This window comes from Trichomycterus rosablanca, chromosome 2 (genome assembly GCF_030014385.1).
Source record: "Trichomycterus rosablanca isolate fTriRos1 chromosome 2, fTriRos1.hap1, whole genome shotgun sequence".
Lineage (NCBI taxonomy): Eukaryota > Metazoa > Chordata > Actinopteri > Siluriformes > Trichomycteridae > Trichomycterus > Trichomycterus rosablanca.
The window spans coordinates 29331847-29354646 of record NC_085989.1 but is presented as its reverse complement, the minus strand read 5'-3'; the positions used below and the strand labels follow the sequence as shown (position 1 = coordinate 29354646).

At 36.0% G+C, this 22800-nt stretch overlaps 2 protein-coding genes and 1 non-coding gene across 3 annotated transcripts; 1 reads left to right on the top strand and 2 right to left on the bottom strand.

Moving 5' to 3' along the window:
* The first annotated feature begins 91 nt into the window (after nucleotides 1-91).
* On the top strand, nucleotides 92-17355 carry zgc:85777 (uncharacterized protein LOC405871 homolog). Its single transcript, XM_063014077.1, has 9 exons — nucleotides 92-295; nucleotides 5585-5705; nucleotides 10310-10439; nucleotides 11645-11751; nucleotides 12776-12943; nucleotides 14304-14477; nucleotides 14947-15108; nucleotides 16201-16351; nucleotides 16866-17355. The coding sequence occupies exons 1-9, from the start codon at nucleotides 107-109 to the stop codon at nucleotides 16954-16956; spliced, it is 1293 nt and encodes a 430-aa protein (XP_062870147.1). The 5' UTR covers nucleotides 92-106; the 3' UTR covers nucleotides 16957-17355.
* On the bottom strand, nucleotides 1017-1099 carry trnal-uaa (transfer RNA leucine (anticodon UAA)). The gene has a single exon. It is a non-coding gene; the product is annotated as a tRNA-Leu (tRNA).
* Nucleotides 17356-17421: 66 nt separating the features above from the next.
* On the bottom strand, nucleotides 17422-21724 carry bet1 (Bet1 golgi vesicular membrane trafficking protein). The gene is made up of 4 exons (XM_063014088.1): nucleotides 21559-21724; nucleotides 19101-19210; nucleotides 18923-18979; nucleotides 17422-18246 (listed from the first exon to the last, which is right to left on the bottom strand). Exons 1-4 carry the CDS (start codon nucleotides 21575-21577, stop codon nucleotides 18091-18093), a joined length of 342 nt encoding a protein of 113 aa, XP_062870158.1. The 5' UTR covers nucleotides 21578-21724; the 3' UTR covers nucleotides 17422-18090.
* Between the last annotated feature and the right edge of the window lie 1076 nt (nucleotides 21725-22800).

Here is a 22800-nt window from a genome sequence, read left to right as displayed (position 1 = left end):
TACATTTGCCACGACGTCAAAGTTTATATAGCCAACCTCTCATCCACTGACCTTTCTAAGCTATAAAGTGCTGGTGCGCATGCGCGCGGAACAGTAGTCCATAATAATGGCACTGTGTACAGGAGTACGTAAAGTGCAGTTCATAGCAAATTGTCACTTCCTTAAAATAAGCGCAGTTTATCAAAAAAGACATGTTTCTGAAAATGTGTCTTCCAAAGCTAAAACCAGCGTAGAGACAGCTGATCATGTTCTTTACACTCCGGAGCATTTTGCACTGAAGGAATCGCTAAGAAAGGTAAAGTGTAGATACAGTAATACAGTAAACACTCTGTATTAATGATAAACGACTTTGCTGGATCTAGCTCGTAAGGTTTAAGAAGTATCGAGGTTGTTAACCTTATGTTAAATAGAAGATCAAAGCTGTAACAGCAGCGTACTTGCAATGTAGGTGAGGGGGTCATCATAAACAGCACACAACACAGTCCAACAAGCTAACCTTGCTACACACCGAGCCATTTGTATACAAGCATGTGGGTTCAATTACATATTAGATTGTTTACTCTGTTAAAAAACCTATGTAATCATGGTGTTTTTAAATATGAATGCAAACGCAGGTTGTCACTCGACATTATAAGTTGTAGCGAAAACTAAAAGAATGTGTTCGAATGACTTTCGGGCTGCGCAGATTGTCTGACGCTCGTTATGTTTGTTTAAGAGGATTTTAACGTCATGTTTTACATTTACAATTATATTTTCGGTATTTAGCAGACGCTTTTATCCAAAGCGACTTACAATATACAATCGAAGCAATTGAGGGTTAAGGGCCTTGCTCAAGGGCCCAACAGAGACAACCTGGCAGTGGTGAGATTTGAACCGGCATCCTTCTGCTTACTAGTCCAGTACTTTAACCGCTAGGCTACAACTGCCTCATATGTATATAACTGTTCTTAAATTAGCAACCTACCCTTTACAATTCTAAAGTCTTGAACTAACACTGTCCTAAAGTCTAGGATTCCTACCAGGAGTGGGGTTTGAACCCACAAGGACATTCGTCCATTGGATCTTAAGTCCAACGCCTTAACCACTCGGCCATCCTGGTCCTGGTGTTTTACACTTTTGGTTACATTAATGACAGAAATGGTAGTTACTCATTACACAAGATTAATCAGTTTACACAAGGTTATATAAAACACAGTAATGGGCAATTTAGTATCTTCAATTCACCTCACTTGCATGTCTTTGGACTGTGGGAGGAAACCGGAGCACCCGGAGTAAACCCACACAGACATGGGGAGAACATTAAAACTTCACACAGAAAGGACCCGGACCACCCGACCTGGGGATCGAACCCTGGACATTCTTGCTGTGAGGCGACAGTGCTACCCACTTAACCACTGTGCCGCCCCTGACGTGTTTTTTGAGTAGGTAGGTAGTCCAAAAAAGAATGCCACACTAAATAGTGTCCCACAATTTTTTAATTGTTGACCTAAAACGCTGTATAAGCAGTACTTTAAAACCTTCCCATGCCACTGGATAAATGTAGAAAGCAGATGGACGCTATAATGTATTTCATTTGACCAGCTTAATAGGAACACCACTGATTCTGTGTAATTGTGGAATCTTTATGAGAGTGTATAAAAGTTTATTGTAGTTTATAAGTCTAGATTTAACATCTTAATCCTTCTTTTCAACTTTTCTTTTAAAAGGAAAACAACTTTTTACTACCAGTTGGCTTTCTAAACAGTCCATGATGGCCCAGTCAGCATAAAGGTTTTTGCTCACAGTGGGATATGAGGGAAAAGACAAATAACTAATTCCGGAGAACATATATTTTTTATAAATTAAGTAATACTAGTGCAGCAGTTCTCAAAAAACTTACAAAATGTGTATGTATTTTTGGGACACAGTATTAAATGTGTCTACCTTTACACTACAAAACAAAGACTAATAGCTGTGAGTACATATGGGGATGAACATCTAGACCTTTAGCGCTTCCAGACAATAATCGTCTCCTGAGAGGAAGAAAGTGTTTGTGCATATAAATAGAGTATATAGTGCTGTTTAAAAATAGTGTCAGTTGGAAATGGGTTTAACAGAGAAAGGATGTGGTATATTTCCCAGTGGTTCCCAAGGGTGGCAATGCTGGTCAGTTCAAAGAACAATACACTGTAAATTACAAACAAGACGTGGATAAATATGGATACATACGAGAGGCTCATTTATCTGCTTCTCGTGTTATTTAATCTTGACCATTTTTTTCTTGAAGTTTATTAAAATGAATACATACCAAATTTTTAATTAAAAGGTAAAAAGGTAAATCATCACTTGAAATTCATGGGTAGAACAGCCACTGTCTCAAATGCTTTTATGCCCTTGCAACCATAGCACTATTTGGAACAGGGTGTCTGCACTGCCTATTGCAGTAGCTCTTAACCTTTGTATTGGCCAGGCAGTGCTGTGAGTGCTGCCCACTGAGCCACCGTGCTGCTCGTGTTTGTCACTTGTGAGTTCTAAATTACATTCCAGATTAACAACAATGTTTATATGTTCGTCAGTACATGTTTGTCTGTATATTGAATTTGACTGGTTTATATCATATGCGGGTCACAATGAGCAAGTACCACCTGGTAATAGTTACTGCACAGCAGGAGTATACCCTGTACAATGCACCAACCCATCACCTCACACTCAGTCATTTACTTATCCACTCACACACACTAAGGTAGTTTAAAGTGTATTTTAAAAGTTTTGGGGAGGTGGGAGGAAATTGAAGCTTCCAGAGAAATCCCACACAGGCACAGGGAGGAAATGCCAAACTCCTCACTAAAATGAGCTGCAGAAAAATGTAATGTGCCAGACAGAATGAGAAGTAGAGAGATGCTTTGTGAACACTGTGTATAATCCAAGGCGTTTGTCACTGTTTAATATTTCTTAGTTTATTAACTGATATTAAACACTTCACTGCAACAGTGACTTAAAAATGTAGTTAGTGTTTTTTCTTATTGCCCATTTGTGGTACCTCCCTTCCTGGACATAATGAGTGATCCAGGGCAACAGGATTTGTGCCAATGTGCTTATTGAGGATACGTTTTAGATTGTGTGCACTTAGATTTGGAACAGTAACAATGTTGTTATCGACTGGCAAAGGACCATGGCAGTGTGTGTTTCTCACAGTCACTGAAACAGTATCAGATATCACTAAACAGCCATTGAACAGAGAATGTTATTATTAATATTATGTAGTAATATTAATATAAATATTCATTAAATAATAATTAAAAAAATAACCTGCCCATTATACTGTGGACAAAGTGCAGATCATATTTCTCTTAAATGCATTTGGGGCATTACTGAAAGTCAAAATATCTCTATTAATCTTAATGATGTTTTCTCAGCATAGTTCTTTATAGTGAGTAACAAAATTAATATAAAATAGCATTAGGGTATCAGTTTAACTTGAAATAGCCTCTTTATCAGATTGTGCTTTCAGTTTGCAATCACTTTTCAAAATGTAAGCGATCACTTTTCAAAAAAATGTAAAGAGATCTTGTCCAACTGCACTGTGTTTTTGGTAACTGTCAAGAATTAGCACAAGTTTATCATGATCCAAAGCATTGTTAAGAGTGAAGCTATTTTTAACTTACAAGTTATCCGGTTATTATATAATTTTCAAGGAAGAAATTCAGGAAAAGGAAGTATTAATAGAAAGTTTTAATGAAATAGGATATTGGCATATGTGATTTCACCACAGGACATGACTGGACAGGAATTTCTTATTGATGGGAAGGGGTATGACAGGAAAACATAATGTTTCACTAACAATATGAAAAAATAAATCTAAGCAGGAGAATTAATTTGTTCAGTCATGGTATGTTGTATTCTGAGGTTGAGTGTTGGATTTTGCATTCACAATTTTGAGAATTATGACATTTTTGCTTGCATCTTTACGGTGTCCTCATTCTGGCCAGCTACTAAAAATAAAATGCTACAATGCTTCCTAAATCACAAAACCCCATATGTAGGTCTCAAAAGGATAAATGTAGTATGTTTTTGCTTTCTAGATGGTATCTATCTATCTATTTTAAATTTAAGGTATATCTATGTGTTTTGGGGATGGGGTGGTGCATGGCTCTTTGGGCATTGTGTCTTTGTAAAAAAAATATTCAATGGCATCACTACATTTTATTTCCCTTACAAAATACCAACATATCCACAAAAAACCCACATCTACCTTACATTAGTGTACCCTAAAGTATAAAATTTGCTTAGAAATATTTATGTGAAACAAAATTAGGAAACATTGGATGGCACAGCAGCCTGTTACGCTAGTCCACCACCACAGAGTTTTGGTTCAAATGATTGGCTTGTGAATGGTTCAAACCCTGTAATGAAATGGTGTCCTGTTCAGGGTGTTCCTGCCTTGTACCCAGTGTTTCAAAGTGGAATCGGACCCCTCGCGAATGTGCAGGATAATGCTGTATATGAAAATGGAAAAACAATTAGGTAACAGTTAATTATTAGTCAATAATGTGTGTAGCTTTGTATCCATTTATAATTCCTACAGGCCTAGTATTACTACAACGATTACAAAGTGACTCAATCATTAATCAGAAGTGATTTTGCAGAAATTCTTTTGAAACGTCATATATTAGCAGGCTTAACTGTAGCTCTCTGTTATTGCAGAAGATGAAAGTCTTCAGTGACGCACATAATAGTGGGTAGTTTTTTTTTTTTTTCCTCTCATGGAAACCTTTTCCCAAGCTTTGAGTTGTAAAAGAATGATTGAGCAGTATTACCATTATATACATATAATCAAAATGCTCTTAAATAAAATGCCCTAAATAAAATATAGAGAAATGAGATATGAAATATTAATACGAGATATGAGAAACTATTTGTGGCTGTGTTAATTATAGACTTAAAATGTTATTGCAAACGTGCAAATATTTAATGCTACTTTGAAGGCTTCTTTTTAAAGTGAATTCTTTTCATAGGAATTGTTGACCTAGTCTGAACCGGTTCTATAATACTGAGGAGACTGCGTTGGGAAAATAATTATATTGTAAAAAACTGGAAGATTACAGCATTGTTTTGATAATGATTCAGTGTGCATCATGCGGCTTGTGCACAGCCTTGAATGTGGATTGACTTTGTAATTACATTATTCAGATTTAATTATGTTGTGTTAGGAGCTGTCATAAATCATTAAAGCAAAGTCATCCTGCAGTTTAAAAAACATACATTTTGTTTTCTAAATGTTTGTTTATTAGGATTTTAACATCATGTTTTATACACTTTGGTTACATTCATAGCAGGAAAGTTAGTTACAGGTTACACATGATTCATCAGTTCAAGTTTAATGTCAAACACCGTCATGGCTAATTTGTATTTCCAGTTTACCTAACTTGCATGTCTTCCTGTGACAGGAAACCAGAGCTCCTGGAGGAAACCCACACATGGCCACAGCACTACAAACTGTGCCACTGTGCCGCCCTGTTCTAAATGTCCAAGGTCTAAATACAGGAGCTTTAATTATGGTCTTTCTCTTTAAACTAGTAAAACACTTTGTTCTATACTTTTGCAGATAATTGAAAAGGAAATTAACCCATATGTGGACAAATGGGAGGAGGAGGGTCAGTTTCCTGCTCACAAGGTCTTCAAAATCCTAGGAAGTGCTGGATTTTTGGGAATCAACAAACCTGTTGGTAAGCAGACAAACTTAAAGATGCACTGGTAGCTATTTAGTTGCTCTTACTTTTAAAATAAGGTGGAAAAAACTGCTAACAGTTGTTAAAAACTGCAATCTAAATTTGTCAGAAGGCAAACAGCATCTGAAAAATATCCTGGCTGTCACATTTCAGACAGGCCCTGCAAAAGGTTTTTTTTACTTTAAGTTTTCTGCTCGACAAGACACACTCCCTTGTTAAGCAACTAGCATTTTGTTATAGCATTGTAATGGGGAAAAACATCTGCTGTCATAATTGACCTTGTAAGTACTAAAGCCGCAGTTATACCCAATCCTACAAGGGGTCCCTTCAAGGCCCTCTAGGTCCTAATAGAGAGCCTAATATACTTAAAAAATATATAAATGAGGCCAAGCAATAGGAATGTAATTAAATGAAAGCAAAACTGACCAATCATATCATCCCTCTACATTTAGCATTGGTGGACATTGCTATCGCTAACTTTATGACTTTATAAGTTCTGCCCACTGTGCCAGCTGGAAGAATATCTGTCAGCAGAGCAACATGTGCATAACGTTTATGCATTTTAGACTTCAAGCCAAAATGGAACTTGTGTGGTGATCGTTTCTAAGGCTGAACTTTTTGAATATTTTTCTTTATATTCCTAATGAAACAACATGAATATAAATGTTTATTTTGTAGAAGACAAGCTAAAGTAAGTAAAAGTTTTTTTTGTATTTCAGGGCAGCAATTTACTGCACACTTTCGTTTTGCAGTGAAAACAAAGCATTATTAAGTTTTAAACTTTTGAGGGTTTTATGCTTTTATTTGAAGCAAAATGGCCAGTACAAATGTGATTGTAATTTGTTTGATATGTAAGGTATCAATATATATACAAATACAGCCTTGTAACATTACAAAATATAAATACTATACTTTATAAAAATGTACCAAGGTAACATAAACTAAAATCATTTACACTGCTGAAAAATAAGGCATTCTAAGCATAGAGCATACATTCTAGCATAGATACAGCATAGAGAGTAACAGCATAGAGTTTTTCATGTAAAGTAAAACTTTGTAAAATAGGATTTGATAGTAAGAGTAATAATTGTGGCTTAGTTATAACTAGATAGCAGTGTATTTCTTTAAAGTATTTCTGCTTATACATACAGGGTCTCAAATGTAATTTTGCAGATGGTGATCTAATTGTAGATACAAACTGAGAAAAGAAGGAAACTGTTAGGTCATGTTACCAACATGGTGACCATCTTGAAGACTTTATAGTGAATTTTCTGATTTCACATAATCACTGTTTTAACATAAAGAAGAAGCACACCATTTTTTCTAGAGAAACTATCTACCAGTTTGATGTGTCAACCAGGTACCTTCTTATCTGCTAAAACTTATATAGCTGCATTAAGATGGCCATCATGCTGCTGACACGGCCTAACAGGTTTCCCCTTTTCCCCATTTTATTTTTTATGGGTGTTTTTGAGACACACTTGATGCTGCCAGCACTAAGACAATCAGATAATCATTAATAAAATTACCACTATCAAACAGCTGTATGCTTAGAAACCAGATTCTATTTTTTCTGCTGCACCAGCTATATTGTCAGCCAGTATCAAAATGATGGTTTAATAAGAGGAATTAATAACTGTATGCTCAGAAACCAAGCTTTAATTTGTCTGCTGCACCAGCTATATTGTCAGTCAGTATTAACATGATGTTTAAATAAGAGGAATTAATAACTGTGCTGAATAGCATGCTGTGTGTAATCTTACACAGTGATACTGATAAGTAGTAAAGACTTATGAAACTTAGTATATTATGAACACACTTTTTCAGTATTTTACAGACTGTGTTTTTATAATTCTGTTTTCGTATTCAGATTCAGCTGTGTAACTTTGTGTTGTTAAAGAAGGTGAAAAGCTTTTTGAGACAGTGTGAAAATGACCTGATAAATCCTTAGGTCAGAAGAGAGAGGCTTCTGCATTAAAAAGTGCTGACACAGAGAGCCTCAGGCATTAGCAGGTAGGATTAATCAGGGGCTTGACTAGTCTGACCTCTATATAAGGATACATTTAGCATATGATACACTGTATGGTCAAAAGTATATGGACACCTGACCATAAGCCTTACATTTTTACCATATGTTAGCAGCTTTAAAACATTTTCTTTTTGTATTATAATTTAAAGCTTTGACATTTATCAGAAAACTTAATGGTTGTAAATAAATAGGATTGTGTAGACAGAATTTCCCAAAGATTGAAACAGGTCAAAAGATGTGTGTGCGCAATCAAATCTTTAGCAAAGGAAAAATCCCCAGTGCTATCAAGTGTTTACAAAAAGGAAGAGTCAGCGTCTAATATCTGTACATGTCATTGACCTTTTCCTCCCTACTGCTACAAAACATTTTGGCTTAAGACATATTTGGGGAAATCTGGCACTTGCTTAATTTGGCATCCTGGCTTGTTTCATTTTTTCTCTATTAAGCTTAATCTGTAAAATATTTTGAAACAGTTTGCTATCTTTGTACTGACACTTCTAGGATCATTAAATAATGCAGTTGCAATTAATCAAATACAACCTGTCTTAATCTGCAAGTTATAACCAACATTTGAATTTTCTCTGTCTAAGATTGTGAACCTCCAGACTAAGTACTTTAAAGGTCCGGTTTTCCATTTAGTAACTGACATGTAGAGGTGTCATGGTCTGTAAAGAAAGAAGGACTAAGTCTGTTTTTCTTGAGAAATCTATTTATTTTAATAGTTCTTTAGTCATGACTTAGTTAAAACACATTTTAATTATAATTATAAAAGGATGCAGTAAGGTAGCATCACCTGGAGCTTAATGGGAGTAGAATTATGCAAAAAGTCAGTTATACAAAACACACAAGTAAATTAACAGAAATGGTTTAACAGAAGAAAGTGATTAAGTGTTTTTGAATTGCCAAGTTAGAGAGAATAGAATAGAGAATGTCTTTATTTGGCATATATACATATACAGGTGTACAGTACAACAAAATGCTTTCTTCACATATCCCAGCTTTTTCGGGAGCGCAAGGTCAGCCATTATACGGCTCTCTGCACAAGGGCCCAACAGTGGCTGCATGGCTGCATGATTCGAACTCTAAACCTTTCAGTTAATAGCCCAAAGTCCTATCCACTAGGCTACCACTGTCCCAAATTCTCTGCATATCCCAGCTTGTTTGGGTCAGAGCGCATGGTCAGCCATGGTATGACGCCCCTGGAGCAGACAGGGTTAAGGGCCTTGCTCAAGGGCCAAACAGTATCTGCATAGCTCTAAAAGCATCCAAAACTCTACCCACTAGGCTACCCCTGACGAGGCCCTAAACCACAAGAGATGCTGTGACATGACCTGAAGAGAACTGTTCTTACAAGAGTGTACGAAATGGTCTAAATTGCTTTTAAAAGAAATATTATTGCTTCTAAAGTAGGTTACACAAGTAAATAAATACAATGCTTTGAACCATATCAGCTAGAAAAATATAGAAAAATAGATCGGTTGTGTGTTAATACATCGTGTAGGATGTTTTTGACTTATCACTTTAATATGGATCAACCACATTTCTGGGTTATTAATAGTTAACACCCAATTTCCTTGGAGCTGTATAGCTATCTGACAAACTTAACACTTCAAGCATTGCTATAATTACACAATTCTATAATAATTACTTTTAAAAAGATTTAATTAGATTCCAATGTTAGATTCCAATGTCCACATGTTTACTTTCAGTTACAGAAGTTTTTTTGCGATCAGTCTGAATTACACAAGTAAGGGACACAAAATATTTATATACTTGTAGTTGAACACACAAGGCTCATGCAAGGCTCACACACAAGGCTGTTTGTCTTTCTTTGAAACAAAAGATTTATCTTCCTGTTTTATTTAAAATCACTGAAGCCAATATTGTTTCCTACCTTATCTTTCTGCTGATTGAGACTCATCACGGCAATAATTCTATCTCACTGCAGCTTTATCTGCTTCCTCTTTTCGTCTTTTTTTAACCCTGTATTTTCCCTGTTTATCCAGTTACTGATAGAAATATGTGCAGTGTTCCACACTCTTGACTGTTGATATTAGCTAATATTCTGTTAGCGAATATATACAGTATGTATTGTATACTGTGATGAAATAGAAATGATGTGCTAATTTAGTACCAAGTTACTAAAGCCTGATTCATCACTACAAACAATTTCTAATGTCATAATGTCCAGTAGCAGTAAGCTTTACACCACCCAGCTTTTGTGTGGTTGATGGGCTACTCAAGTTTTGATGGCAATCAATGTGGAAAAAGTGGCTTAACCAATTAATTAGAAGGGGTGTATACATGCTCTTCATCATTTATTTTTGATGACCCCAGTGTGTCGGCACGGCGTTAAAAACTAATCAATCAATCAATTCATCATTTATTTTTGTATTTGAGGTTTAGACAGGTGTATTTAGCTTTTTATTCAGATCACTTAAAACGTGTTTATATCAGTAAACCAAAAGCAAAGCAGATGTGTGTTATTTAATTAATGAGTTACCAGAAACCTGACAAATATCATTGAAATAAGTAATTAAATGAGATTTGTTGGATTGTTTGATGATGGCAGAATATGGAGGTCTGGGACTGGACTTCAGTTACAGCTTGGCCGTGGCTGAGGAGCTGGGAAACATCAACTGTGGAGGAATTCCCATGGCTATTGGTGTTCAAAGTGATATGGCTACTCCTGCACTGGCCAGGTAACTTTGCATGTACTTTGTCTGTTTAGGTGGAATACTCAACATAACACATTTAGCATCTTAGTAGCCTGTAGAATAGTGTAGTACAAGTAGAGTAAAAAACCTGCCACTTTAATCAAATGGTAGGGCTGCATCAAGCAGAGCCTCAGTGACCCAACCGTTGGTGCCAAGATGATGTACAGTTTGGGGAATACAATGAAGGGGGAAATTAACCTCTTTTTAATTAATATACTTATAAACACAGTGCTTATATCCTCTTTAAGTGTAAACACATGCTTAAACTTATTGGAAGGTGTTTCACAAGGTTCTGGGGGCGGCTCAGTGGGTAGCACTGTTGCTTCACAGCAAGAAGGTCCTGGGTTCAATTCCCAGGTCCTTTCTGTGTGGAGTTGCATGTTCTCCCCGTGTCTGCATGGGTTTCTTCTGGGAGCTCCGGTTTTCTCCCACAGTCCAAAGACATGCAGTTGGGGTTAATTGGAGATACAAAATTGTCCATGACTGTGTTTGACATTGTGAACTAATGAATCTTGTGTAGCGAGTTATTACCTGTCCTGTCATGAATGTAACCAAAGTGTGTAAAGCGTGACGTTGAAATCCTAATAAATCCATGAAGTTTTGTAGTGCGGCTATGGTAATTTGTGCTTATTCAGTTTAAAAAGCATTTGTAAATCAGGCACTTGAATGAGTACCACAGTGCATATGGCAGTATGTGCTACCAAAACGGCTATGCACACAATGAGGTTTATATTTATATTTGTATTATATATATATTTTAACATTAAATGTAAATAATTTTAATGGTATAAAATAATTGCTATTTTACATATTTTTGTGTCCTTTCTATTGGCTGTGTGGGCCTTGTATTTGTGTGTTTCTCTTCTACGTACTCTAGTTTCCATGAACATCACAAAAGCATGACAGTTTGTGGAGGGACTTCTTTAAATTGCTTCTAGGTTGAAGTGAGTGCATGAATGAATGAGTTGCTGCTTATTAAATATCACGTAAGCATGCTGGTGTCAGCTATGCAAATTCAGTGTTTTTCATATATCCCGTGGGTCTTTGCTGCCAGTTTTTATGATTAATTTGCTATTCAAGGGTTTCTCCATCACCTTTTAAGAACTTTTAAATGGAAAAACTGTGCTGAATTAATAAGAATCTGTAATTGTTGCTGTGATCGTTTGGACCTAAGCTCTGTGCCACTGCAGGTTTGGATCTGCAGAGCTGAAAAAAGAGTTCTTAATGCCATCCATAATGGGAGACAAAGTGGCATGCTTGGGAGTAAGTGAAGTGGGTGCCGGCTCTGATGTTGCAAGTAAGTGTTTCTTTTCCCCAAGGTAAAAAAAAAAGTTAATGAGGGTAAACATGGACATGGAGAATATATTTCTTTTTTAATTATCTCCTGAAGTAAGGAATGTCATGCGTAGACAATATGCTAGGAAAAAACTAGCATATTTTATTTGGCTTGGCTTAAATTCCTCAGGCAAAAACATTACACCAGGATGTGATATCTGTGGGTGCAGTGATAAGAGAGTTGGCAGGAGCTTTTGTTTTCATTGCCCTGACTTCACTCGCTGTTTATTTCAACTTTCCATTTTGGAATTTAAATGGCTTTTTAAATGCCAGTTATTGATAAAAGAGAGATGAGTTATATTTTATCCTAAATGTAATTACATTAAATTTTTCTTTTTTCTACTGCTGCAGACGCCTACTCTGACCGAGGAGTGCCTACCTTATACACACCTTCTCTGACAAGTGTGCAGTTGCCAGATGCTTCTTTTCACCTGTCAGAGACGGGTTCACACACTCAGTGTCGCATGCAGAAAGTCTTAGCTCTGCCTGCCAGCTGGGCTGAGCAGCCACATGAACAGCGATTGGCCTGTTGTTCAGATAGGGGTGGGATATTAAAGCCAAATAGGGACTCTCTCATAACTAATGCAATTACAACCTCTGCTGGCTGATTGAGGGCGCCTGCACAGAGATGGGAAAAGAGTGCTGTCAGGGTGTGTCTCTCCGTACACAGTGCTGATCCGCATTGCACTCGTCAAAGTGTAGGTGACAAAATACATACGGCTGCTGCCCACGTGTCGGAGGGGGCATGGGTTAGCTTCGTTCTCCTCAATCAGAGCGGGGATCGGCATTGGTGGAGAGGAAGCATGACGCAATCAGGCGATTGGACGCACTAAAAGGGAGAAAAAGGGGAGAAAATGCATAAACAAAATATTTTACAAAAGATTTAAACTCTAATCTCTGCGATGGTAGGCTAGCACATTAGACTACTGTGCCACGAGAGAGGCTTTTGAAATGCATTGTGAAAATGAAATATCTTTGTGTTTCAGGTATCAAGACTACTGCTGTGCGTAAAGGAGATGAGCTGGTCATTAATGGTGGAAAGATGTGGACCACTAATGGAGCACAAGCAGACTGGATGTGTCTTTTAGCCAATACTAGTGATGGACCTTCACACAGAAACAAGTCCCTTATCTGTTTACCCATGAATCTGCCAGGTATGATTCATTTTGTATTTATGTAATCAAACGAATTTTCAGTTGCACAATATTTAGAATAGCCAGTCTAGTACATGTGTAAGATTATTTTTGCTTTAGGCTTCTTAACAGCATGAACTCAATTACAGAAACATAACATTTAGATTGAGAATGACTGGTAGTCAGCTAGCCAATCTGCAAAGCTGACTTGTAATAAAAGGTTATATAGCAAAATGCCAGTGCTTAAATCTTACATTTAATTTGGTACAATGCTATTTATTTTGGGATGCAGCCAAGATGGGAGTTCTGGTTTTAAATGCATTTTGATTTTAATTAAAATAATATACTGTGCCAGATACTGTAAATGTAAGTCAATACTGACAGATTTAACCATTATCCAGTAAATAATTGTGAATAAAGTAATGTAAATACCAATATTTTACTGGAGTTTATTATGCTAGTCTACCACTGCTGAGATTCAGGTTCAAATCCTAGTGGAGCTATTGGCCAGCTGGGTGTCTACACAGACATGACTGGTGCCATTTCCAAGGTTATCTTGCCTTGCGCCCATCGTTTCCCTATTAACAATAACGTGGTGTGATGAAATTCTGTATACACTTTACAGTAGCGTCCATGGCTTGGCTCCGCCATCTCTGTTTAGATTTCTGGCACCAAAAAACACAATCCCTGCAGTGAAGCATTGCAGTGGTTGTATTATGCTTTGGGACTGTTCTTATTCAGCTGTAACTGGGGCTTTAGTCAAGGTGAAGGCAATTATGTACAGTTTCAAATATCAGTCAATTTTGGCACAAAGCCTTCAGGCCTTTAGTAAAAAAAAAAACACTGCAGATTAAAGGGAATTTCACCTTTCAGCACAACAACAACCCAAAGCATACCTCCACATCAACAAGTGCTGCTAGACTTCTACCCCTCAAAAAACTGAAAGCGGTCATAAAACTAGTGGTGCTTCAACAAAGCATATTTATGCAGCCACATCTTAAGTTTTTTTTTTAGCACTGCCTCCCCCGCACACACAGACACCAAAAAATAATTCAGTTTGTTTTTCAGTTGAATTGTACAGATTATAGATCACATTAACAATGGAAATAAAATAACAAGAATGTGTAAACTTTTTATTTCCACTGTAAATTTACATGCTACAATTCACTATATTTATTGACTGTATAGAATATAAGTGTTGTAGAATCTACATGCCCAGTTGAGCATCAGTAAAAGATAAGTATTTGCAAATTAAATAATTGATAAGATTGCATAATACCAGTCACTTGTAAGCTTAGTATTTACTAAGCTTTTTCTTGGAGCTCATCTTTTGTTGCAGTGGTTTTGAACTTTATTACACAACTTTTTATTTTGTTTACAGGAATTCATATTGCTCGTAAGATTGACAAGTTGGGAATGAGGTCCTCTGATACGGCAGAGGTTTTCTTTGATGACGTTCGGGTGCCTTGTAAAAACGTCATTGGCCAAGAGGGAATGGGCTTCACTTACCAAATGCTACAGTTCCAGGAAGAACGCCTTTGGGGAGTAGCCAATAGTAAGTAATTATATTTCCCTGGTAACCCAAAAAGCCATAACTCCCACTACAGAGAGGTTATGTGGCATATAATTCACGTCAGTTCATCCCTGACATCACAGGAAATATGGCTAAACTGTTTATGAAACTGCACACAACACAGCTCCACAAATGACTTCCTTAGTGAAGTAACGTCTGTAATGTAATTGAATAATGTAACTGAAAGTGTTCATTAACTTCACGGCTTTTGAGACTGTTTGGTTAAAACGACTGGCTGTTTATGGAGGACCGGTCATCATGTGGAAAGGAAGAATCTATTTGGATCTCCTTTATTATTCTTGTAATGGTCTCCTTAAAATGAACAACACACTCCTGCATCTGCTACCTTAAATATGATTAATGTAGCGCAACTAAACAACACCTATTCCTGGCATATTATTCAAGTATAAAATACTTACTTTTGTAACCAGTCTTGTTTTTTATTTGCAAGTCCTGACGATAATGGAGAAAGTAGTGCAGGAGACAATTAACTACACTCGGCAGAGGAAGATCTTCCAGCAGCCGGTGCTGTACCACCAGGTAGTGCACTTCAGGTTGGCAGAGCTTCAGACTGAGATTGAGCTCCTACGCTCCCTGCTGTACCGCTGTACAGGTGGGCTCACTTATAAGCCTTATTCTTTGTGATTCTTCATTTTGACTATGACCTTGACATAATTGACAAATATATGCAGATACTCCTAATACTTATTTGATTGTTACTTCTGCAACATCACTTGGAAAGCATACAACCATGTTTGTGAACTAAAACCTGCCAAACTCCTGTCACCGTTAAACATATCTTGACTGAACACCCCAAATACAAAATAAAAGATGACTACACATGCCTGAGACAACAGACAAAATCTCCACACAATAAAAAAAACACTCCTCAGGTTCCTCACAAACTGAAAATGTACATGTAAGACTGACACCAGAAAACACATACCAATGAGAGCAATGAACTAAAACCCCAATCCTGCCATAAATACCACTAACATGTTTAAACATAGTGTTAAATTACAATTATACAACCAACCATGTGTATACGCAGCAACAACCACAAAAACCATCATCTCCAAGTCATCTGTTATAACATTCAACACCGGAATTTAAACTGCCCCTGAAAACAGTCACAACAGTTACCTTTTTTGAAGCTTTTTTGCATGTGGTGTTATTGATCACACAGCTGCACAAAAACCTGAAATCATCTGCCAATGCCAAACATCAGTGAGAATGGCTGTTTGATTAAGTAACGTTCTGGTATATTCAGTTTAAAAATCTTGATGCTACACCACCCAACACAGCTGGGTGCTATCAACAGTTTGGGGAATGCTCTTTGGAGTTTTAGTTTGACAATGCACACATTCACAACCTGAAGCTTTGCTCGTGTTTGGTATTGAAGAACTTTGTTGGGCAGCCCCGAGCTGAATTCCGCCCAACACCATACACAGGAACTGCAGCCAAAATTCAGACCTAATGTTCTAAAATCAAAGTCTAACCTTAATGCCCTTGTAGCAAAATGGATGTGAATCCTAAAATTTAAAATATATATTTGGATGTGATAATTAGATGTCCACTAATAACTTCTGATTATGAAGAACCAACATGCATATTTTACTGGTTGGCTATGTAATGTAAAATTTCAACCAGCAGCACCAAATGCTACATTAACATCTGGTTGAAAACTGTTTTCTTTTCTCACTAGGTCTGTACATTAAGGGCAACGATGTCACAAAGTTGGCAAGCATGGCGAAGCTGAAGGCAGGTCGTCTAGCTCGAGAATTAGGTGACAGCTGCCTGCAGTATTGGGGGGGAATGGGCTTCACCAGCGATGTCCTGGTCAGCAGGTTCTACAGGTCAGTACTTAACAGTCTCTTTTATTATGCTGTACTGACATCTAGTGATAGGACACATGAAGATAACACTATAATCCTCAGTATTGAGCAATAAACAGATATTAAATAAATGTTAGAAATTAGCATGTTAATACAAGTTATTTGAGATTAATTTAAAGGTTATTGAGATTAACCAATTACATAAATCATAATGACTTTTTTTTTTTAATCTTGTGTCTGCAAATGCAGGAACAAATTACGACATAACGTTTTAATGTCTCAATCTCAAAGACATCAATCCCAGTTCTAAAAAAGTTGGGATAGGAGGTAAAATGAAAAGAAAACCAAAAACTTAAAAGCATTTACTGGTATTTAATTAAAATTTTTTGTGAACAGTGGTCTAATTCCTAAACTAATGCTTGCACCACATTCCAAAAAAGTTTGGATAGTACAAACATGACTTTAAATCTTTAATGTCCCAGCTTTTCTAGAAATTGGGGTTTGTATGTGCATTACATTATGCCATTCTCAACAGGGATGCCAGACTGATGTCAATTGGGGCAGGAGCAGATGAGGTCATGCTGTCGATCATTTGCAAGTACATGGACACACTACCCAAGAAATAACCCCACTGATACCTGTGTATGATGTGTTGATAAGTGCTCTTAAATTGGCTTTAAATGTCAAAAAGCAATTTTAATAAAGTTTGTGGAGCTTTTCCATCACAAATTAAAAGAACATGGATTTATAATCATAGTTTGTTGTTTTTGATGTGTATGTAAATATGTTGAGTGATCATTTTAAGCTGTAGTCATTACTAAATCTTGTACAAATACTAAATACTACTTGCTTTTAACCCATTTTAATTTGAAATTTGAAGCTGGAGTTGTCAGAAAAGAAAACGAGAAACAAGGTTTTATGCCACTAGTTTGTTATACATCTATAAATTATAAACACAGTACAGTTTGTCTAACTGTAAAAAGTACAAATAAGAACATTCACTTCAATAAAGATTTAAAGCATTATATTGTCTCTTATTTACAAATCACAAATGAATGAAATACAGCAAAATGGGAATTATTTGTACAAAGTTGTTGTGTGCATGTAATCAGAACCAAATTAAAACTGATATTAAATATGACCATTGTTATTGATACACTACGTTAAAGTGAATTATATGGTAGCCTTTTCTGACTTAAATGCATTTGGTATTATCTTGTTTTTGACTGGATTCTGTACTGTACAGTCTTCCATGGTAAAACTGAAAAGGTAGGCTGACCAGAAATGCAACGTTTTAATAAAATAGTTGATGGCACATAATTAGCTTGAGAACCAAGCTGGTGTTCCTCTGCTCTCCACTCAGTCTGGCCCATAGTCTAGTCTGAATCTGCACATTTATAAAAATTCACATCTTTTTTTATTAAGTTTATAAAACCTAAGTTAATTACACATTTAAATGGTGCAGATTAAATATGGGATCATTAATCCTAAGAAAAAGCTGCATATTTGCTTTTCATTAAAGCCTTTATTTCACAAGTAATACTAATGGCACAAACAGCTATACCAATGAAAATACTAAACTGTGGCAAAGGGACACTAAGATATAAGATATAACAACTTAGCAGTTAAGATTAATTGTGTGTTATTAATCATTTCTTTCATTTTAAGCACTGGTCTGATCCTGTTTGTCTGATGCACTGGAGCATGGCACACACAGGAAATGAGGTTCAAAAACTCAGTCAAATTCATTAGTCATTGCATCACCTTAGTTTGATCACCCAATAAAGGACAGTGAACACAAATAGGGCAAAAAGTAGCATGTAGCAGTAGATTTTGGTCTGGCTTCCTCTGGATAGCAGCTTTAGTCTGCCCATGGTGGCTCCCAGCAAACCACCAGTCGAGTCAAAATCTGTGTCCTACAAATTTGGAGCAAATAAAATTTAGAAATAAAGAAAAGAAATTAAGAAACAGGATTAAACAAGTAGTTACACTGTTGAGTCAAAAAGTTATTAATAGTAATTATTTATAATAAAATATTTTATATAGTATATAGTAATTATAAAGACTTTCATGCACCCCCACTCTCTAATATACAGCATGAATGTTTGTTTATTAGGATTTTAACATCATGTTTTACACTTTGGTTACATTCATGACAGGAACGGTAGTTACTCATTACACAAAGTTCATCAGTTCACAAGGTTATATCGAACACATGGACAGTTTAGTGTCTCCAATTCACCTCACTTGCATGTCTTTGGACTGTGTGAGGAACCCAGAGCTCCCAGAGTAAACCCACACAGACACGGGAAAAACATGCAAACTCCACACAGAAAGGACCCGGACCGCCCCACCTGGGGATTGAACCCAGGACCTTCTTGCTGTGAGGCAACAGTGCATGAATGTGCATGTAACAAAATGCTGTTCTAAGAGCAGGTTCCTACTCAATATTAGTATGTTATAGAGGACAAAATAGTTTTAGCCATAGTATTTGTACACATTGTAAGTACATTTCTCATCCAATAACATTAAAAGACAATTTGTTGGTTTGCTATATGTTTGTCACATGAAAAATATTGTATATAAACTTACCATGTCTGTCAACATTTTATTTTGGTTTTTGACTTCATTTCCAATGTCAATTGAGAGCTGTAGGAATATAACAAGTGACAAATTAAGTGTTTAAACTGGTTTAATGCATATAATCATTTAAAGTATTTTTAACATATAACAAATTTTAACAAATACACATACAATATTCATAACTTACATGTTTCAGGGCATTTACTTTGGCTCTGAGGCCTTCCTGTAAGTGTTCATTCTCCTCCTCATAAACACTGTAGCCACTGGCAACATAATTTCCTTGTGGTGCCCCCTCACCTGTAAACCATAAATAGACAATATGGTTTTGGTACAATTTACTGACATTGGTTGCTGCGTATGACGTCTTAATCTGAAACGGTGTTGGTACTGGGGTTGATACTGAGCTAAAACGTTGGATCCCTGTTTTTTATAGCTGTACACATATAAATTATACAATGTATAAGATGTTTTAATAAAGTTGCCCAGTAATAGCAACTGCAGAAATTTGGAAATCTTAATAACAGCAGGAGTCTAATGATGGGTTACAGTCAATAATGGTATCTAAATACAATACACCAACAATTTGAGGTTTATAATATTTAGTTCAATAAAATAAATATGTAATACCTCTTTAATCGGTCATGTGTTTGTTTCTTTGTTACATAATGAAAAAAAAAATGTGCTATGATTTCTGTAGGAACTGTAGGCATTAAACATGACGGTAGATGTTTTTGATGCACAAGTAAAGATTATGATGTTTGTATCTAAATAAGGTGTATAGATTACCCTGACCACACTTTCCACATATGTATAGTGTACTCTTACAATTAAACATGTTTTTTATGTGAGGTGATACTTTTAGTATTTTCAAATGTTTGTTGGGTGGTTAGTGAAGACAATGATCCAGGGCATCTTGCGACCAGACGGCATTCTGCCACGTTTCTAAACCCTATGGAATATTTTTAAAGGTGACATAGGTCCACTATTATTACTGAACTTAAAGAACTTCCCTTTCAAAAACAAATCTGTTAAGTGGTTTAATAATTAGGAAACATACCACATTTTCTCACATTTTCTTGTAAACTAAGATTATATCTAGATTAATGATTTGATTGCATGTTTAGCAAATAAGGTAAGTCAATTACATAATTACAAAAAGAATAAACTTGTGCAAGTAGTTTGAGGTAGGCCTACACAGCAGGATAATAAATGTCTTGTGGTACAAGACTAAAAAGTTTTGGAACCCACTGCTATAGATCATGTGTAACCGTACAATAGCTTTAATAAATTCATTAATGGCTGGTCCTTATAAAATGTCTTTTTTATTTCCATCACAAATTAAAATAACATTGATTCATGTTTGTTTATTAGGATTTTAAAGTAATGTTTTACACTCTTTGGTTACATTCATGACAGAAACAGTAATTACTCATTACACAAGATTCCTCAGTTCACAAGTTTATATCGAACACAGTCATGGACAATTTTGTATCTCCAATTCACCTCACTTGCATGTAATTGGACTGAGGTAGGAAACCCACACAGACACAGGACCTGGACCGCTCCACCTGGGAATTGAACCCAGGACCTTTTTGCTGTGAGGCAACAATGCTACCCACTAAGCCACTGTGTTACCCAGGTCCACTATTATCACTGAAATTAAAGAAGCTCACTTCCGAACACAAATCTGTTAATTGGTTTAATAACTTGGATACATACCACATTTTCTCCCTATCTATTTGAAAATACACCGATCAGCCATACCATTAAAACCACCTTCTTGTTTCTACACTCACTGTTCATTTTATCAGCTCCACTGACCATATAGAAGCACTTTGTAGTTCTACAATTACTGACTGTAGTCCATCTGTTTCTCTGCATGCCTTGTTAGCCCCCTTTCATGCCAGGACCACTACAGAGTAGGTATTATTTAGGTGGTGGATCATTCTCAGCACTGCAGTGACACTGACATGGTGGTGGTGGTGTGTTAGTGTGTGTTGTGCTGGTATGAGTGGATAAAACACAGCAGCGCTGCTGGAGTTTGTGATGAGTATATAAATGTGTTAATAGTGATCATTCAGTCTGCAATCATTACTAAACCAATTTAGATTTGGGATTTAAACATGTTTAGCAAATAACAGATGCATACATATTACGACTACATAAAGTAAGCTTAGCAACCCTAAGTACAACAACTAAAAACATTTCTATAATTTATTACGATTTCTTTCATGAACATTTTAACAATGATGGCAGGTAAGACTGCCAACAACAAATTACATATTTGTAATGAACAAAAGCAGCTTCTAATAAGGTATCAGCTTTATTTATCTAACTGCAGACTGTTATTCAACAATTAATCAGTGCCAGCAGATAAGAATACCGACTGTAACATTTAACAGCTGACCACGTATCAAATTCCAACCAGTTACGTAGGTAGACAAAGCGAAACATTTGTGTTTTTAATAAGAGACACAAACACCTTTAAGTTACATATCTACAAAACTGACACAGCTCAGGTTTCGTATTTCTATAATAATTGAGCTATACCTACACAGGCCAACTTCTACAGTCCAGTAATAAACGAAACCGGTCTCAGCTAGCACCATTCAATTAAATAGCTAACAAAACTAAGAGCTACTTACCCAGTCCTGAACGCCTCATTTTGTCCTTTTATTTTTAATTCCCTTACACTGCCACACCGCCGCCCAAAGCAAACAAATAAAGATATTTCTCTAAAAGTATAAACAAAATTTGCTATATCGTTAGCCTACGTCCTCACGCCACGACACCCTACGGAAGCCGGCAGTGACCTATTGCGTCAATAACTGAGGATTCTGGGACTTGAAGTTCTTTATTGGAATCATTCGTGCTACACATTAGCTCTGTTAATATACTTTTTTTATTAAATGTAAATAACAATCGAACATAGTCATACAGTAAAAAGACTTTAACAATGAAATAGATCTACAACACTTCTTATTTTGCTTCTGTCGGAAATTTACCAATGTATCTATATAGTTAGATAGATAGATAGATAGATAGATAGATAGATAGATAGATAGATAGATAGATAGATAGATAGATAGATAGATAGATAGATAGATAGATAGATAGATAGATAGATAGATAGATAGATACTTTATTAATCCCGAAGGAAATTGAGTTACACAAGTCCGTTCTAACAAAGGTCATATATGTAGGTGTTTTTCTGGCAAATTTCATTTTATGTATATAAAATTATGATCAGGTTAATTACAAAGCACTCTTCTGGGTTAAATAAAGGGTCACTGAAAAGAAATAAAACATAATGGCCTTTCAGAGGAATTTCCTTACTACATCATCTTTTTAAGTCTAGGAAGAGATCAACCCAGAAAGAATAGGAAAATACACAATCAAAAAATAATTCTGTAGCCCCTGTAAACACTCACATCATAACATTTTTTCAGAATTGCATTTACAGGGTAGCATTTGTGTAAAATTGTATAAATCCGCTCCTTTATTTTGTTATTAAGAACATATTTGTAAGGGAGAGTCCAAATTGAGCTGCTGTTTTTCCTTTGTTGAGCTGACCACTGGAAAGTTATTAATGGAGTGGATTTAAGGGACAAGAGCTGCCTTATAAAATTATTATTACATTTCTTATCTACTATATCAACCCCATTCAAAGCTATAACATATTTAGGTAAAGAAAAGTCTGTTGTTGCCTTATAGTTACTTTTAAGTAAAGAGAGAAGACCATCAGAAATAGAGTCACAAACCTTCTTAAAATCTGTATTGGAAGTAAAAAATCTAAATTTGTTACAGAAATCAGAGTAGGAAATAAAATTATAACAAGCATATATTATATGATTATATAATTATAACAGTAGCAAACAGAATATCGT

What these genes read in the sequence shown, in the direction of transcription:
- zgc:85777 (XM_063014077.1), top strand. Translation starts at nt 107, where the DNA reads ATGGCACTGTGTACAGGAGTACGTAAAGTGCAGTTCATAGCAAATTGT. An exon ending in TGCCGGCTCTGATGTTGCAA is followed by an intron (nt 11,752 to 12,775) that starts GTAAGTGTTTCT and finishes TTTGTGTTTCAG; the next exon opens with GTATCAAGACTACTGCTGTG. An exon ending in CCTGCTGTACCGCTGTACAG is followed by an intron (nt 15,109 to 16,200) that starts GTGGGCTCACTT and finishes TTTTCTCACTAG; the next exon opens with GTCTGTACATTAAGGGCAAC.
- bet1 (XM_063014088.1), bottom strand. An exon ending in AAGTAAATGCCCTGAAACAT is followed by an intron (nt 18,980 to 19,100) that starts GTAAGTTATGAA and finishes ATATTCCTACAG; the next exon opens with CTCTCAATTGACATTGGAAA. An exon ending in ATAAAATGTTGACAGACATG is followed by an intron (nt 18,247 to 18,922) that starts GTAAGTTTATAT and finishes CCAAATTTGTAG; the next exon opens with GACACAGATTTTGACTCGAC.